The sequence below is a fragment of the Meles meles genome, chromosome X (genome assembly GCF_922984935.1).
Source record: "Meles meles chromosome X, mMelMel3.1 paternal haplotype, whole genome shotgun sequence".
Lineage (NCBI taxonomy): Eukaryota > Metazoa > Chordata > Mammalia > Carnivora > Mustelidae > Meles > Meles meles.
This window is the reverse complement of record NC_060087.1, coordinates 83,361,899-83,381,454: the sequence shown is the minus strand read 5'-3', so window position 1 is coordinate 83,381,454 and position 19,556 is coordinate 83,361,899. Positions and strand designations below refer to the sequence as shown.

At 38.4% G+C, this 19,556-nt stretch overlaps 1 protein-coding gene across 1 annotated transcript in view; it reads right to left on the bottom strand.

Moving 5' to 3' along the window:
- CENPI (centromere protein I) overlaps positions 1 to 19,556 on the bottom strand; it is a 90,170-nt gene that overhangs the window by 23,151 nt on the left and 47,463 nt on the right. Inside the window, exons 15-19 of the mRNA XM_045994486.1 lie at positions 12,088 to 12,182; positions 6,287 to 6,422; positions 5,278 to 5,402; positions 3,815 to 3,863; positions 3,469 to 3,687 (exon numbers count right to left, since the gene is read on the bottom strand). Coding sequence (XP_045850442.1) covers positions 3,469 to 3,687; positions 3,815 to 3,863; positions 5,278 to 5,402; positions 6,287 to 6,422; positions 12,088 to 12,182 — 624 coding nt within the window. The remainder of the gene's footprint in view (positions 1 to 3,468; positions 3,688 to 3,814; positions 3,864 to 5,277; positions 5,403 to 6,286; positions 6,423 to 12,087; positions 12,183 to 19,556) is intronic.

Genomic DNA, 19,556 nt, shown 5'->3' with positions numbered 1-19,556 from the left:
TAACCCACTGAGCCACCCCAAAAGTGTCCCTATCTTTTAAGGGTATATAATGAAGCATTTACAGCAAGATTGTATAACATTTGGGTTTTGCTTCAAAATAACTGTGTGTAGTGAGAGGGTAAAACTGGGTGGGAGTAGAGAATGAACTGGGTGATGGGTATGTGGGGGTCTATTATACTATTCTCTCTACTCGTGTATGTCTGAAATTCACAAAACAAAAAAATTTGTAAAAAAAAGGTAACAAAGACCTAACTCTAGGGTAAGGAAAACCAAAATCTATGGTAAGGCAAGCCAATATCTAGAAGATGAGAAGAACCCAGATGGCTAAACCTAATTCTCAAAGTCACTCTTGGCTTTTGCCAATTTGCCAGTCCAGAGGCATCAGCTGCAAAATTGAGCTGCACTTCCACAGCTTCAAAGGGCTAAGGTACCTAAAGTCAAAGCACAGGGTTTGCCAAACTCTTATAAACCAACCCCCACTTTACACTGCAAACCCAAAAGGCTATACCCTCAAGGTAAGAGTTCACCAGAAGTAAATTAGTCTACTCTCAGACTGGCAGTCTAATCACCTATGATCCAAGGAACCTTAGGCAGCGAACTTGGATTAGGGTAGTCCCAGACAAACAGAACTCCTAGGTATCTGCAGGAAGCAAATTAAAATTCTCTCTGCAGGAAGATCTCACTCTAATCCTCTGATCCTTTCTACAAATAATATTCCAGGTATCCAGCACATAGCCAAAGATAACCAGACACACAACATGAGGAAGCAGCAGATTCACATGAAAACTTCTGGTACTAGAATTATCAGACACAGATTATAAAACAAAGCTTACTAAGTTTATTTATTTTTTAAAGATTTTTATTTATTTATTTGACACAGAAAAAGAGAGAGAGAGAAAGAGAGAGAGCATAATCAGGGGGAGCTGCAGGCAGAGGGAGAGAGAGAAGCAGGATCCCCACGGAGCAGGGAGCCCGATGTAGGGCTCAATCTCAGGCAGATGCTTAACTAACTGAGCCACCCAGGTGCCCCAAACAATGCTTACTAAATTTAAAGAAAGGAAACAGTTGATGGGAAAAACAAGAAGCAATAAAAACGGCTACCTAAAGACAAAGAAGAGAAAAGGAGACAAGGATGGAAGTGAGATTTCTATAGTTTGGAATTTGGAATCAGGTAAATGCTCTACATATTCTAGGAATGAAATTAAATTTTGAAAAAGCAACCTCTAAGACATGAAAATAAACTGAAATCAGGGGCACCTGGGTGGCTTAGTGGGTTAAGCCCCTGCCTTCAGCTCAGGTCATGATCTCAGGGTCCTGGGAACAAGCCCTGCATCAGGTTCTCTGCTCTCCTCTCAGCACAGAGCCTGCTTCCCACTCCACCCCCGCCTGCCTCTCTGCCTTTGTCAAATAAATAAATGAAATCTTTAAAAAAACAAGAAACTGAAACCAGTATATCTCAATATATATAAAATATAGTAACACGCACAGTGCAGTTTAAGTAGGATTTAGTCCAGAGGCAAAAAGAACTAAAATTATTTCAAATTTCATCCACTAGTCTCATTAATAGTAAATACTATTAATTTGAAACAAGTTTTCATATATGATAAATCAGATAAGTTATGAAGGTGAAAAAAGAATATCAGAAAATCACTAAACTCTACAGCTCTGAAATCCCTCTATGTATTAAAAATGTAATTTTTATTCCAATACTGAAATCAATCAATATGTTTTTGAAGGCCTGTATAATATTTTTTTCACTATCTGGTCCCTGACTACATTTCAAGACCTCATCTCCTATCATGCTACAGGCTAGCCAGTGATTTCCAACCTTTGTTGTATATCAGAATAATTATTTTTTTAAAAAGATTTTATTTATTTATTTGACAGAGAGAGAGATCACAAGTAGGCAGAGAGGCAGGCTCCCTGCCAAGCAGAGAGCCCAATGCAGGACTCGATCCCAGGACCTTGAGACTATGACCTGAGCCGAAGGCAGGGGCTTAACCCACTGAGCCACCCAGGCGCCCCCAGAATAATTATTTTAAAAAGGAGATTCTGGATGTCACGCTAGAGTTATTAAATCAGAATAAGACTCTCAGGGTGGGAGCAATCAAGAAGGTATACTTTGGAAAAGCACCCTGGATGCTTCTGCTCAGTTAGGGTAAAACCCCTGCTCAAGCCCTACAGTTACTACTTCAGTTCCTCAAACATGACAAGCTCTAAATATAGGCCAGCAAACCATAGCCCATGGCTCACATCCAACCCAATACCCATTTCTGTAAATAAACTTTCATTAGCACACAACTCTGTCCATTTGTTTATCCACTGTCTGTGGCTACTTTCACACTCACTGGCAAGGCTGAGTAGTCCTGACAGAGACAACATGGTTACAAAACCAAAAATATTTACCGTCTAGCCCGGTAACAGAAAAAATCTACTGTCTCCTGCTCTATCTTTGCACTTTTCTTCAAATACTTCTCCTGTCTTAATAAGATCATGCTCATCATTCAAAGCTCTGATTAGCATCATTTCTCTAAAGACTGAACTGGGTGAGCATCCCTATACGTTTTTTCATCATCCTCTGTATTTTCCCTGTATTACTCATCAGTATTTATTCTATGATGTCTATTTAATGACTACCTCCCCAACTAGACTGTAAGCTCTGTGAGGACAACACCCAGATGTGTCTTACTCACCACAGTGCCTGGTTCATTGCATGTACATATTAAGCAATTATTCAATGAATATCTCCCCGATTCTATACATTTCTTTTTCATTTTGTTTGATTCCTCACTATTCCAATCTCTTAAGGGAATTCTGAATCTAGAGTCTATCAGTGTATTTGTAATCTCATCCTGTATTGTCATCCACATGTTTGATATGCACACCGTCTGAATTCAAGTCACTGATAAAGGAATGAAGTAACAAAGATCTAACACTACGGTAAGGAATGAAAATAACTGGACTGATGATAAAGTCCTGAGAAGACCACACTTCCTCCCTTCAGAATATTGGTATGCATTAGATCAGCAGTCTTTGGTAAAGATTCCAACTCTAATTATAATATTATCTAGCCTACATTTTCTGTCTTGTCTAGAAGGATTTTTGAGAGCTTCTACTTCTCCACAGCCTTATCTTACCTGGTATCATCTCTACCCACGCAGAAATGAACTAATAATCACTCCTCCAGCTTTCTCACGACTGTACCTTTTCTCATTTCACCTCTCTGTATTATAGTAACATTTACAAGTTTGTCTTGAGTTTGGCACAAGCCCAAGCTCTTGAGAGGGTAGAAACTTAAATTAACTTTGAATCTCCAGAACCTAGCACAATACCCAAAATCAAGCTAACACTTAAAAAGGAATGACTGAACATGTCTTACAATTCAGACACACTAAATTTATGGCACTTACTATTTCTGCTATTGTAGTATTCCTATATAAAATCTAACAATCCTTCAAATGTCCTTACCTGCAGCAGAAAGGAAATAGCATAACTCAGTAGAGCAGGGTGATGAACTACATTTAAACTGTTTTTATACTCTGTTATTCCAGCTTTTTCTAAGACTTCAGGGTCAATATATAATCCTTTCTGGAAAGGTTTGGATGTCCACAGGCAACCAACCATGGCTGTCAAATAGTGATTAAATTCTTGATAGGTCTTGCTGCTGAAATTGAACTCTGGTTTTGTCTATTGGGAAAGAAAGAATATTCTCATTATCACCTAGCCTCCCTTTCCTTCTTATTCCCAGATCATATATATCCAAAACTCAATTTTTAAACACTGGTGATTTAATACAGAGCTTTATCATCCATACCTTTTGTACCAACTCATTTTTCTTGGCAGCTGTCAAATTTTTACGATACCTAAAAGGGAGAACAGAATGAAATTCTGAACATTAAATGCTTTTGAAATGTAAACATAAACAAAAGTGTACATTTTAAATGTAAATATATGCAGATGTGCACATACACAAATACCCAGCTGTCTAGTTAAGGATTTTATTCTTCTGTGCTATACTCTTCTCAAAGAATAAAAATTAATAGAGACTCAAACATTGAGTAATACATTTAAGATATGCACTTGACTACATGGAAATTATCCCTGAATAAAAAATAAAAAACAATGAGGAAAATGCTTTTAATGTTTCATTATAAAAAAAATTAATAGAGACTCAATAGCAGAAACTGATGGGGCACCTGGGTAGCTGAGTAGATTAAGCAACTGACTTCAGCTCAGGTCATGATCTCAGGGTCCTGGAACTGAGCACTGTCTAGGGCTCCCCACTTGAGGGGGAGTCAGCTTCTCCCTCTCCCTCTGTCCCTCCCCCTCCCCCCATTCATGCTTTTTATGTCTCTCAAACAAATAAAATCTTTTTTTAAAGAAAGAGCAGTCACTGATTTAAAACATGTTTTCTTAATGTAAAAAAAAGGTACAGTAGAAAGGATAAAGGAGAAACTTATAAATTTTTTTTTCTTGCCTAGGAACTATTACTTAATTAGTTTACAAAATTCTAACCTTGGCATAATCCTACAAGTTTTGCCAAAAGGGTCTACAACACTTGTGGACAAAAAGTGTAATTTAAGCCTATAAATGAAAGAACTAGAGGGGATTAGAAATAATACTTAGTTTCATATAATTGGCAATAAAATAGTTTCCCTAATTCCCAAAAAATGTTCGTTTTATCAGAGAAGCTACATAGACCTAAATCAGTTGTCAGTAAGTGACTAATTTTTCTTTAAGACACAGCAATGAGAATTAAAAATGCTGAGTGCACCACTACCACTGCACAAAAAATTCTTTAACTATGAATATTTAATTTTTAAAAATGAGTGTTAGCTGATACACAATGTTACATTAGTTTCAAGTGTACAACACAGTGATTTGACAAGTCTATACATTATGCTATGCTCAACATTCACTATAGCTATCACCTGTTACCATACAATGCTATTATAATATCACTGACTATATTCTCTATGCTGTGCCTTTTATTCCCATTAACTATGAATTTTTAAAATCCATATCCCCCACAGTGACACCTCAAAAACACAGTTAAAATAGACCCTTTTGGAAGATCATTACCGAAAGAAAGACATGTTTCCTATTTCCAAAGATTCTGGCAGAAAGTGGAAATAGTTTTATTGTATTTAATATTTTATTATATCTTATATAATAAGTTTATTATAGTATATTTATAAAATATAATTTATTGTACAGTTGAAAAACAAAGATAGAAGTATGATGTGTTCATTTAAAAACACAAGAAATGCTTTGTACCTGTGCATGATATAGCATAGCTGATTCAGGATACTGGAATCTAGGCTGAGGAGAGCAGAATAGAAGATCCCAGGAGGAAACAACACCACTAATGGAAGGTTGTAATTTATATATATGTCACACACCTTTTGGAAAGAATGATAACATCAGGATATAGATTATTCCCCAGAACTCCTGAACCAAGTTCACTCAAACAATTAGCAATAGAGAATAAGCAATAATAGAACATTAGATTTGGGCCTCGCTGATTCATAAATAGAATAGGGAGCCATAAGCCTGCTTAAAAATACACGTCACTAAACATCACACTTGCCATAGAGGATTATTTCTACAAGGTCGTTACTAAAATATTCCATTTTTTCTGGGAAGAGATCTTTGAATTGGGAAGAAAGAGGAAGGGAGAGCTTCTTTTACCTTAAGTCCCATTAATACTGATTTGTCATATTAGTTAGCTGTCAAGCTAGAAAACAAAGGAGCATACTTCTACATAAATATCTAACACAAGACAGTTAGTACAGGGAGGAAGCCAGGAAAACTGGGATTAGTGGGTACTTCTAGGATAATAGTTCTCTCTATATCAAATACTATAAAAAATTGAAGAAGACCAGAACTATAGGTACTATGAGAAATAAGGCAGTTGAAAGGTGGAAGTGGAGAGCTGAAGAAACAACAAGGTATTTTTATGTTTTTGCCAGGGGTCTGGGATATACAATGAATTAGCAAAAAGTGATGCTAGAGACAGATTTCTGTCTAGAGTCTGCATTCTTCCGGGGAATGTCTATTAAAGCAGTACCTGAACTCTTCATGAAAAGCACTTGTTTCTCCACTTTATGAAAGTCAGTTATTCAGGTGAGAATATGATCATTAACTTCAAAGTAAGTAGCTTATTTTAACTAAGCTAATAAGGTCAAAACCCAACTAAGAGTCATACATAAAATTTAAATAATAGAGCAGTAAAGCAGACCACCATCACAAAAATCTAAATAGAAAAAACTGGGATGTGTACTACCTTCTCATAGAAATCCACAATAAAGTGCAGTAAGAAAGTACTGTTGTTTTCCAAGCGCATTGCAGTAATGGACAGCTGCCCCACGTAGTGAATCAGTTCAGACACGGAGTTCATGGATCCACCTAAAGTTGTCTCTCTGAAATAAGAAATCATGATATTCAGATCCATATTAGCAAATGTTTTCACAATTTCTAAGCTAGAGGTAAATAATACATAGCAAAAAGTTGTTAAGGATTTCAAAAAACAATCAGTGCTCCAATGTATAATTGCCTTTTTTAAAAACCACAGTGATTAACCATAAAACTACACAGCCCTCCAGGGAATCATTAATATCTACTCACAGAACATCTTCAGCAACCATTCTACTAAATACCAGAGAAATAAAGGATTAAGCTCCACAAAGACCTTTGATTATATTCCCTATGTCCAGGAACCACAGCATTGAGCAAATTAGTTTCTAAGTATACAAATCAAGACCCAGTTTTAGCTGAATTCCTGAGCTGAAATGCTATTAAAAATATTTTCACTTTAACTGGAATTCAATTCAATCCAAAAAATGAATTAGAAAGATTTTTGGCATCTTTCTATCTTCCACTAAAACCCAAATGTAGATATGTCATATTCTTCCCAAATCAATGAACTGTGTCTCTTTAAATTACACCTGGGTATAACTGGTTCAATTTATCCATCTACTCACCCCTGTCCTTCAATCCACTGTTGAGTGGATTAGGAAAAGATCTAGAAATGTGATTTCACAGCTTTATCCTCTGATCTAGGTAGCCAACAATGGTTATGCACAAGAAATAAAGAACATCATATAGTTTTAGAGCCAGAGAAATGATGACGACTCTACCACTACCCACCACTATGATGGCTCAGTGCCAGAGCTAGCAGGGAAAGATTAGGAGACCATTCACAAAGGTGGACATCCTTATACTCAGCTGGCCATTTAAAAACTATATTTTAACTATGGTTTTTGGTAGCACCTGGCAAATGTGTCTAAAATAACTTGAACAATGATGACTGCTCAGAACAGCTTCCTTTGAAGTCTTTCTCCCCAGGACACCAGAGGCATTTTGGATGAAACAATTCCCTATTCAGGATTGCCTCCTACTCTCCCCACCTACAGTAGTACATTTACCATCCTTGGCTCCCACCTATTAAATACTGGTACCACAATTTTCCCATTCACTGTACCAACCAAAAATGCCCAATGAAGGACCACTTCTGAGAATGGTTTCCTACCCTACATAATACGACTACAATTTACTCCCTTTGACAGTCACGTGGCATATGGTCATATGAGAGGGACATGGCATTACATCAATATCTCCAAAATAAAAGAAGTTACTGAGAACCTAAGAACTGTATTATAGATAGCAGCTCTTTCTGCCCACTGGTCCTGTCCCCGCGCTTTAATAAAACCACCATTTTACACCCCCAAAAAACCCCCTTATTATATAATGCTAAATGGTATTATGACATTAAAATTATCTATATTTATGTCCATTTGTTTAAGAATTTTAGAAAACAAAGCTCCTTTTATTTTTTTTAAAGATTTTTTTCAAATTTATTTATTTGAGAGAGAGAATGAGAGAGAGAGAGAGAAAGCATGAGCAGGGTGAGGGGCAGAAGAAGAAGCAGACTCCCTGTTGAGCAGGAAGACCAATGCAAGACTTGATCCTGGGACTCCTGGATCATAACACAAGCTGAAGGCAGACACTCAACAGACTGAACGACCCAAGTGCCTAACAAAGCTCCTTTTAAAATGCCCTCCCATGATGTAATGAGAGCTGGGTATTATATAAGGCTGATAAATCTCTGAACTCTACCTCTGAAACTAATTAACACACCATATGTTAATTGAATTTAAATAAAAATAAATAAATAAATGCCCTCCCAAAATTTATGACATTAATTTAAAAAGGCTGCTAGGAATTTTGGAAATAAAGGAATTGTAAAGTTCCTATATCAGGGTGCCTTAAGACTCACATTGTAAATTTCCCAACGATTATAAACTCAAACATACTCTTCTTAATAGAATTGAGATGTTTGAAGAGGCTAAACATTTAAATTAATTTGTGATCATGGTTCTCAAACTTTAGCTAGCACCAACATCATGAGAGCATTTGTTAGAATACCAATTACTAGGTCCTACCTTCAGAGTTTATTTTAGTAGGTCTATGTTAAGGTCTGAGACTTTGTATCTCTAACAAGTTCCCAGTGATGCTGACACTACTGGTCCAGGGACCAGACTTTGAGAAGCACAGCCTTACAAGATGCTTTTACTACTCAAAATGCTCCATTTCCTTCTAAAAGTAAAAAACATACATAGTATACAGACACACTGCAAAAATGAATACAAAGAACTGAGAACAATTTCCAGGCAACTCCCAAGAAGCTTCTATTCACCATGCTCATCTCAAAGTAAAAGATCACTATAGAGGTAAGAACATATAGAAAAGTAGGAGCTAATCTTGAGGCACCTGGGTGGCTCAGTGGGTTAAAGCCTCTGCCTTTGGCTCAGGTCATGATCCCAGGGTCCTGGGATCGAGCCCTGCACTGGGGTCTCTGCTCAGCGGTGAGCCTGCTTCCCTTCCTCTCTCTCTGCCTGCCACTCTGCCTACTTGTGATTTCTCTCTGTCAAATAAATAAATAAATAAAAAATCTTGGAAAAAAAAAGTAGGAGCTAATCTAACCAAGCTAACCACTAAGTACATGCAACTGAAGCTGAGGGATCCTTATGATTTGTATAAGGAAGATTATGTATAAATAAGATTAAGTAAGATTATGACTGATAATATAGGGAATTTGAATGTTGATTAGATATTTAAAGATATTAAGAACTATTTATTTTTTATACATCAGAGAAAGACAAATACCATATGATGTCACGTATATGTGGAAAAACAAAACAAATGAATAAAACAAAAAAACAGGAACAGACTCATAAATACAGAGAACTAATGGCTGCCAGAAGAGATGGAGGTGGTGGGGGCGGGGGGAGACAAAACAGGTTAAGGAGATTAAGAGGTATAATAACTTCTAGTTATAAAATAAGTCACAGGGTTATATACACAATGGAGTATTATGCCTCCATCAGAAAGGATGAATACCCAACTTTTGTAGCAACATGGATGGGACTGGAAGAGATTATGCTGAGCGAAATAAGTCAAGCAGAGACTCAAGTATCATATGGTTTCACTTATTTGTGGAGCATAACAAAGAACATGGAGGACATGGGGAGATGGAGAGGAGAGGGAGTTGAGGGAAACTGGAAGGGGAGATGAACCATGAGAGACTATGGACTCTGAAAAACAACCAGAGGGTTTTGAAGGGGCGGGGGGGTGGGAGGTTGAGGAACCAGGTGGTGGGTAATAGGGAGGGCACGTACTGCATGGAGCACTGGGTGTGATGCCAAAACAATGAACACTGTTATGCTGTAAATAAACAAATAAAAAAAAAAAAAGACTTACATGTCAGCATTGAAAAAAAAAAAGTAAGTCACAGGGTTGAAAAGAACAGCATAGGAAATATTGTCAACAATATAGCAATTAACTTTGGTGACAGAGGGCAACTGCATTTATCATGGTTAGTACTACGTAGTATATAGAATTGTCAAATCACCATGTTGTACACTAATATATTATTGCATGGCAACTGTATTTCAATTAAAAATGTTTTTAGGTGGGTGCCTGGGTGGCTCAGTGGGTTAAGCCTCTGCCTTCGGCTCAGGTCATGATCTCAGGGTCCTGGGGTCGAGTCCCACATTGGGCTCTCTGCTTAGCAGGGAGCATGCATCTCCTTCTCTCTCTGCCTGACTCTCTGCCTACTTGTGATCTGTCAAATAAATAAATAAAATCTTTAAAAAAATGCTTTTAGGGCACCTGGGTGGCTCAGTTGGTTAAATGTCTGACTTCAACTCGGATCATGATCCTAGGGTCCTGGGATCAAGCCCCATATCGGGCTCCCTACTTGGCGGGGAGTCTCCTTCTCCCTCTTCCTCTACTTCTCCCCCTGCTTGTGCTCTTGCTCATTCTCTCTCACTCAAATAAATAAATAAATAAATAAAATATTTAAAAAAATTAGAATATTTTTAAATGATGATAAATAAAGCTATTAATTCTTTTGGTGTTATACTGGTTATCATTTTTCAACAGCTGAAATGATGTCTGGGTTTTGCTTTTTGCTTAAGAAAATCTAGAACAGGGCGCCTGGGTGGCTCAGTTGGTTAAGCAACTGCCTGCAGCTCAGGTCATGATCCCGGAGTCCTGGGATCGAGTCCCGCATTGGGCTCCCAGCTCCATGGGGAGTCTGCTTCTCCCTCTGACCTTCTCCCCTCTCATGCTCTTTCTCACTCTCTCTCTCAAATAAATAAATAAAATCTTTAAAAAAAAGATTTAAGAAAATTTAGAACAATGAAATCTTGAAACACTACATCAAAAACTAATGATGTATGATGACTAACATAACACAATAAAAAAAAGGTATACTGCAAAAAAGAAAGAAAGAAAGAAAGAAAATCTGGAACAGAGGAAGAAGAAAGGGAGGAGTGTTAGAAATTTAAAAAAAAATCTGGGGTGCCTGGGTGGCTCAGTCAGTTAAGCATCTGATTTCAGCTCAGGTCATAATCTCGGGGTCCTGGGATCAGGACCCGCATCAGGTTCCCTGTTCAGCGGAGAGTCCGGTTGGCCCTCTCCCAGCTTGTGTGTGTGTGCATTCTCTCGCTCTCTCTCAAATAAATAAATATATAAAATCTTTAAAAAAAATTAATCATGACCTGGTAACTGCTGAAGTTGGATGATGCACACATAGGGGTAACACTGTATCATTTTCTATACTTTTTTTTAAAAAGATTTTATATGGGGGCACCTGAGTGGCTGAGTTGGTTAAGTATCTGCCTTCTACTCAGGTCATAATCCCAGGGTCCTGGAATCAAGTCCCACATTGGGCTCCCTGCTAGGTGGGAAGTCTGCTTTTCCCTCTCACCACACCCCTCCCCCTGCTTACTCTCCCTCACTCTCACAAAAATAAATAAAATCCTTTAAAAAATAAAATAAAAGATGTATTTATTTTAGAAAGGGGGGAGGGGCAGAGAGGGAGGAGGAGCAGAGAGGGAGAGAGGCAGAGGGAGGGGCAGAGAAGGAGAGAATCCCCCTATTTTCTACTCTTTCGATTATGTTTGCAGTTTTCTACAACAAAGGATTTTTAAAAATAAATGTTAAAGAATAATGTGGCTGATAATATAGGGGAAACCAAGGATTTTAGTGGAAAGATTCAAAGCACACCTTTAATAATAATCAACATAATGGAAATCTGGGGCTCTTTATTCCAAAGTGAAAATACTATACATAATCAAGTAATTAACTGATTAATGTATATAATCAAAAGACACCAAAGAAACAAACAAAAAAAAACCCCAAAACTGTACTGCAAAATTACAGATTTTCCTAGCCATTATCAGACTGATTTTACATATAAGTAAGAACATGTTTTCTAAAGTGAGCTAAACTGAATGGAAGTCAAATGTGTAAGTTCTAACGTCACCTCTCCAATATTTTGCTACAATAACTCTTGCAAGTCACTTAAGAGGCTTAGGGGTTGTTTTCTGATTTACAGAACTGAACTTGAGGAATTACCCTTCCTCACAGGATTGTAGGGAAAAGAGCGAAAAGTTACAAAAAATTTTTTTTAGAAAACTATGATTAAGCATTTACAATAAGGTCTCATGACACACTATTAAATTCTACATGCAAACATTTTTGTACAGATCATTTCTTGTGGAGTGTTGTAAGACTCACAGAGGACTGTTCATCACTGGTTTCATGTGGATGTCTGCAGAAAGCCACAACAGCCAATTCTGCAGTAGTTCTTTCAGACACTGGAGAACACTACACTGAGAAGGCAAAAGAAAACAAAACAAAAAAATCATTCATAAAATCATTCAGACACACTTTAGTGTTGAGAACTAACAAATTAAACCAGAGGCTTAGAGATGGAAGGGACCATTGGGATGATTGCATCCAGCTACTGCATCCTGCATCAGAGCCCAATAGCTACTACTCCAGCCTGATCAGTCTCCAAAAGATAGTACAAGTTTATTGCTATTTTCTCTACAAGACTGCCCCCAGCTTATCAGCCCAGGAACAGACTCTTGTTTCTCTAAATTATATTCATTTATAACATATATTACATCTTCAAATACAGTATCACCCACTACTTAGTATCTCCACTCAGAGATCCTTTGAAGTTGCTATGGAAATGAGTTGCCTATCCTTTTCATCCTGTGTCACAACTATAATTTACTCCCTTTTTGACAGTCAAAAAATTTATCTTACCTTCTGTAACTGGAAAACAAACAATTCTAGTTTTTCCTTTCCGAGGCTTTGCCTTGATTTCTCAGGGCCTCATTTACAAAAAAACACAGTCTTAACAGAGATGTACCCAGCGCATTCATGAGGATAAATCTATAAATTTGAAAGCTCTCCACATCATCCCAAAACCTAATACAGGAAACCTTTATCACATATCCTTAACAAATACTGGCCTAGATGCTATCTGAGTATCTCCAGTGATAGGATGCTCACTTCACAGAACAGTTCAATTAATACTTTTTAAAGAAACTGACACCTGGAATCCAATCCACCAATTATTTAAAAGGACCCACAAAATCTTAGTCATTTTCCTCCAGGCAAAATATCCCTGCTTCCTTTACTATACCAGGTTAGAAATCATAAAGTCATCTTGTGTCCTTCATGTTTTTCTCTCCAAATCCTATCATTTTTCTTTCTTTTCAGAATGTCCAACTTCTCCGTCTCCAATCCCACTGTAACTACCCTTGCCCGGCCTTCACATCTCTGAGATTACTTTGCCCTCCTAGTCAGTCTTCTTTACTCTAGTCTCATCTTCCAAACCCCAATTCTTTCTCCATGGCTGCCAGACCCTTGTTATTTAAGTACTCTACGCATTATATCCATCTGCCCTCAAAAAACTGTGTATGGCAAAGGAATACCAGCATGTAACAAGGTCATGAAAAATATTCAAACTCTTTCCTTCCATCCAGTAACTTAATTCCTGGAAATGTATGCCAAAAGAATGAAGAAATCTGTATTATGAAGATGATCAACACAGTTATCTACTCCTACAAAGAAACAAAATAGAAATAATAATAGAAAAAAATTCACCATGGTATAACATCTATGGGCTATGAACAGATTTGACTATATTTGACAAATCTTATATCCTGGTTTTTAAATTTATTTTTTTCAGTATTTCATTTATTTATTTGCCAGAGAGAGAGAGAGGGAAAGCACAAGCAGGAGGAGTGGCAGGCAGAGAGAGGCAAACACCCTGCTGAGCAAAGAGCCCAATGCGGGACTCAATCATAGGACCTCAAAATCATGACCTGAGCCGAAGGCAGACGCTTAACTGACCGAGCCACCCAGGCATCCCAGTTTTTAAATTTATGTACACTCTTTTTGTAATTATACAGGAGACATAAATCAATGTGGACAGAAATTAGAAAATTAACATGCCACAATGAAAATAGCATTGTTACAGTAGATTTGTAGAATTTTCTCATTCATAATTCTTCAATGAGAAAAATTGTTTGCTGATAGACACAACCAGCTAAGCACAAACAAAAGCACTGAAAATGTTTTAATAGACTTTTAAAAATATTATTTATTTGTTATATGAAGCTAAATAATCAAGTCATACAATAGCTAAAATAATATTAAGTCATTAAAAATCCTCATAAACTATACTCTGGTTCCTCTTCAGAGCATATAAATATTTTACCTTTTAAAATCCTCATAAACTGGGCCACCTGGGTGGCTCATTCAGTTGAGTATCTGACTCGATTTCAGCTCAGGTCACAATCTCAGTCAGGGTGTGATAGAGCCCTAAGACTCTCTCACTCCCCCTTTTCCTCTGCTCCCCCCATATAATTTTAAAACAACAATAATAATAATAATAACTCATAAACTAACTGAATCTCTAGCTAATTCTACTACCATGTCACACTGCTGTTATCCTTAGCCACCTACCAAAATGAAAGCCCCTTTTGTCACTTATTCTTTCTTATACTCTGTACTTCTCTGTGCTTCTTCCCCCTTTCATCCTTCTTTCCCCCTTCTCATCCCTCTCAAATCTTTCAATTAGTTTCCAGAACTTCTATTCCATGGTAATCTAAACCTATACCTTCAATATTCTTCAAAGTATGCTTTCTGTCTTATTATACTCATATCCTGGCTCTCCCTCAACACCCAAGGACACCGTTTTATCTGAATACATTTTCTTATTCCACTTCAACATCTGGAGCACTGCCCTTGCTCCCCACTGCTAACATGAGAATATAAGCCTCTTCCTTGAGAAGGTAAATATAAAATCAGAATGACTCTCCCTTTAAGAAAAAAGAAATCTGGTTCTGCCCCCACCTTCCATTAAAACTGCTCACAAAGGGGCGCCTGGGTGGCTCAGTGGTTTAAGCCTCTGCCTTCGGCTCAGGTCATGATCTCAGGGTCCTGGGATGGAGCCCCGCATCGGGCTCTCTGCTCAGTGGGGAGCCTGTTTCTCTCTCTGCCTGCCTCTCTGCCTACTTGTGACCTCTGTCAAATAAATAAATAAAATATTAAAAAAAAAAAAGATTCTCTCTCTCCCTCTTCCTCTGCTCCTCAATCCCACCCCACCCTCTAAAAAAAAAAAAAAACTGCTCACAAAGGTAGCACAAAACTTCTGTATTATCAATTTCAAAAGAAACTTTCTTTGGTCCTCATTTTTCTGGATCTTCCTGGGATATATGGCAACATTATTCCTTCACTACTTCTTGATATCCCGTATTCCCTTTGTTTCCTTGACACTACTATTCTTCTGGTTCTTTTCATACCTCTTGAGAAGGTTCTTTCACGGACTCACCTATTTAGCTAAGAATACTGAGTATTCCTGAGTTCTGTCCTTGGCCCACCAACTATTTACTTTCCTCTATCGCTTTTTCTCCTCAGACTCCTGTTCTCAAATATATGTATATGTGTATAAATGTATACATAGTTATTAGGTTAAACCATATGAAATCGCCATTGATCAAACATCTTTGACTTATAAAAATGGCAATTTCGGGGGTACCTGGGTGGCTCAGTCAGTTAAGCCACTGCCTTTGGCTCAGGTCATGATCCCGGGCTCCTGGGATCAAGCCCCACATCGGGCTCCTTGCTGAGCAGGAAGCCTGCTTCTCTCCTGCCTACCACTCCCCTTACTTGTGCTTGCCCTCTCCCTCCCTCCCTCCCCCCCACCCCCATCAAATAAATAAAAACAAATCTTTTAAGAAATGGCAATTTCGTATGGTTTGACCTAATATTTATAGATAAACAGCTCTCTAGATTGGTGGAGTAAGAGAAGAGATAAAAAAATAACCCAATTGTGGGGAGGAGTCAAGATGGTGGAGAAGTAGCAGGCTGAGACTACATCAGGTAGCAGGAGATCAGCTCGATAGCTTATCTAAACATTGCAAACACCTACAAATCCAACGGGAGATCGAAGAGAAGAAGAACAGCAACTCTAGAAACAGAAAATCAACCACTTTCTGAAAGGTAGGACTGGCGGAGAAGTGAATCTAAAGCGACGGGAAGATAGACCGCGGGGGGAGGGGCCGGATCCTGGCAAGCAGCGGAGGAACGGAGCACAAAATCAGGACTTTTAAAAGTCTGTTCCACAGAGGGACATTGCTCCAGAGGCTAAACCAGGGTGAAGCCCACGCGGGGTCAGCGTGGCCCCAGGTCCCGCAGGGTCACAGAAGGATCGGGGGTGTAAGTGTCGCAGAGCTCGCAGGTATTAGAACGGAGAAGCCGGCTGCAGAGACAGAGCCGAGGACTGAACTCTCAGCTCGGGGTTACCTTGAACTGGTCGCGGGCTGGGTGAGCTTGGAGCGCGGCTAGAGGCTGGGGATACGGGACTGATTGGGTGCTGTCCTCTGGGGGCACACTGAGGAGTGGTGGCCCAGGCTCTCGGCTCCTCCGGGCCGGAGACTAGGAGGCCGCCATTTTCATTCCCGTCCTCCGGAACTCTATGGAAAGCGTTCAGGGAACAGAAGCTCCCAAAAGCGAACCCGAGCCGATTACTTAGTCCGGCCGCCGGTAAGGGCGGTGCAATCCCGCCTCGGGCAAAGACACTTGAGAGTCACTACAACAGGCCCCTCCCCCAGAAGATCAACAAAATATCCAGCCAGGACGAAGTTCATCTATCAAGGAGAAAGCAGGTTCAATTCCTAAGACAGCAGCGCAGTTCCAGAGGAGGAGAAAGCAAAGCACGGAACTCATGGCTTTCTCCCCATGATTCTTTAGTCTTCCGGCTACTTCAATTTTTTTTTTCTTTTTTCAATTTTTTTTCTTTTTTCTTCTTCTGCTAAATTGTTTAAAACTTTTACCCTTTTCTTTTTTAACGTTTTTTGACTAGTTTATCTAAATATATATATTTTTTCTTTCTTTTTTATATTTTTTCTTTATTTGTTTTATTAATTAAATTTTTTTTCTTTTTTTTTTTCTGAACCTCTTTTTATCCCCTTTCTCCCCCCCCCACAATTAGGGGTCTCTTCTCATTTAGTTACAGCGCATTTTTCTGGGGTCTTTGCCACCCTTTTAGTATTTTATTTCCTCCTTCATATCCTCTTATCTGGACAAAATAACAAGGCGGAAAAAATCACCACAAACAAAAGAACAAGAGACAGTACCGAAGGCTAAGGACCTAATCAACACAGACATTGGTAATATGTCAGATCAAGAGTTCAGAATGACAATTCTGAACATTCTAGCCGGGCTCGAAAAAGGCATGGAAGATATTAGAGAAACCCTCTCTGGAGATATTAAAGCCCTTTCTGGAGAAATTAAAGAACTAAAATCTAACCAAGTTGAAATCAAAAAAGCTATTAATGAGGTGCAATCAAAAATGGAGGCTCTCACTGCTAGGATCAATGAGGCAGAAGAAAGAATTAGTGATATAGAAGACCAAATGACAGAGAATAAAGAAGCCAAACAAAAGAGGGACAAACAGCTACTGGACCATGAGGGGAGAATTCGAGAGATAAGTGACAGCATAAGACGAAACAACATTAGAATAATTGGGATTCCAGAAGAAGAAGAAACAGAGAGGGGAGCAGAAGGTCTATTGGAGAGAATTATTGGAGAGAATTTCCCTAATATGGCAAAGGGAACAAGCATCAAAATCCAGGAGGTGCAGAAAACCCCCCTCAAAGTCAACAAGAATAGGTCCACACCCCGTCACCTAATAGTAAAATTTACAAGTCTTAGTGACAAAGAGAAAATCCTGAAAGCAGCCCGAGAAAAGAAGTCTGTAACATACAATGGTAAAAATATTAGATTGGCAGCAGACTTATCCACAGAGACCTGGCAGGCCAGGAAGAGCTGGCATGATATATTCAGAGCACTAAACGAGAAAAACATGCAGCCAAGAATACTCTATCCAGCCAGACTATCATTGAAAATAGAAGGAGAGATAAAAAGCTTCCAGGACAAACAAAAACTGAAAGAATTTGCAAACACCAAACCAACTCTACAGGAAATATTGAAAGGTGTCCTCTAAGCAAAGAGAGAGCCTAAAAGTAGTAGATCAGAAAGGTACAGAGACAATATACAGTAACAGTCACCTTATAGACTAATAATGGCACTAAATTCGTATCTCTCAATAGTTACCCTGAATGTTAATGGGCTAAATGCCCCAATCAAAAGACACAGGGTATCAGAATGGATAAAAAAACAAAACCCATCAGTATGTTGCCTACAAGAAACTCATTTTAGACGCGAAGACACCTCCAGATTTAAAGTGAGGGGGTGGAAAACATTACCATGCTAATGGGCATCAGAAGAAAGCTGGGGTGGCAATCCTTATATCAGATCAATTAGATTTTAAGCCAAAGACTATAATAAGAGATGAGGAAGGACACTATATCCTACTCAAAGGGTCTGTCCAACAAGAAGATCTAACAATTTTAAATATCTATGCCCCTAACGTGGGAGCAGCCAACTATATCAACCAATTAATAACAAAATCAAACAAACACATCAATAATAATACAATAATAGTAGGGGACTTGAACATTCCCCTCACTGAAATGGACAGATCATCCAAGCAAAAGATCAACAAGGAAATAAAGGCCTTAAATGACACACTGGACCAGATGGACATCACAGATATATTCAGAACATTTCATCCCAAAGCAACAGAATACACATTCTTCTCTAGTGCACATGGAACCTTCTCCAGAATAGATCACATCCTGGGTCACAAATCAGGTCTCAACCGGTATCAAAAGATTGGGATCATTCCCTGCATATTTTCAGACCACAATGCTCTGAAGCTAGAACTCAATCACAAGAGGAAAGCTGGAAAGAACCCAAATACATGGAGACTAAACAGCATCCTTCTAAAGAATGAATGGGTCAACCAGGAAATTAAAGAAGAATTGAAAAAATTCATGGAAACAAATGATAATGAAAACACAACAGTTCAAAATCTGTGGGACACAGCAAAGGCAGTCCTGAGAGGAAAATATATAGCGGTACAAGCCTTTCTCAAGAAACAAGAAAGGTCTCAAGTACACAACCTAACCCTGCATGTAAAGGAGCTGGAGAAAGAACAAGAAAGAAACCCTAAAGCCAGCAGGAGAAGAGAAATCATAAAGATCAGAGCAGAAATCAATGAAATAGAAACCAAAAAAACAATAGAAAAAAATCAATGAAACTAGGAGCTGGTTCTTTGAAAGAATCAATAAGATTGATAAACCCCTGGCCAGACTCATCAAAAAGAAAAGAGAAAGGACCCAAATCAATAAAATCATGAATGAAAGAGGAGAGATCACAACTAACACCAAAGAAATACAGACAATTATAAGAACATACTATGAGCAACTCTACGCTAACAAATTTGACAATCTGGAAGAAATGGATGCATTCCTAGAGACATATAAACTACCACAACTGAACCAGGAAGAAATAGATAACCTGAACAGGCCCATAAATAGTAAGGGGATTGAAACAGTCATCAAAAATCTCCAAACAAACAAAAGCCCAGGGCCAGACGGCTTCCCAGGGGAATTCTACCAAACATTTAAAGAAGAACTAATTCCTATTCTCCTGAAACTGTTCCAAAAAATAGAAATGGAAGGAAAACTTCCAAACTCATTTTATGAGGCCAGCATCACCTTGATCCCAAAACCAGACAAGGATCCCACCAAAAAAGAGAACTACAGACCAATATCCTT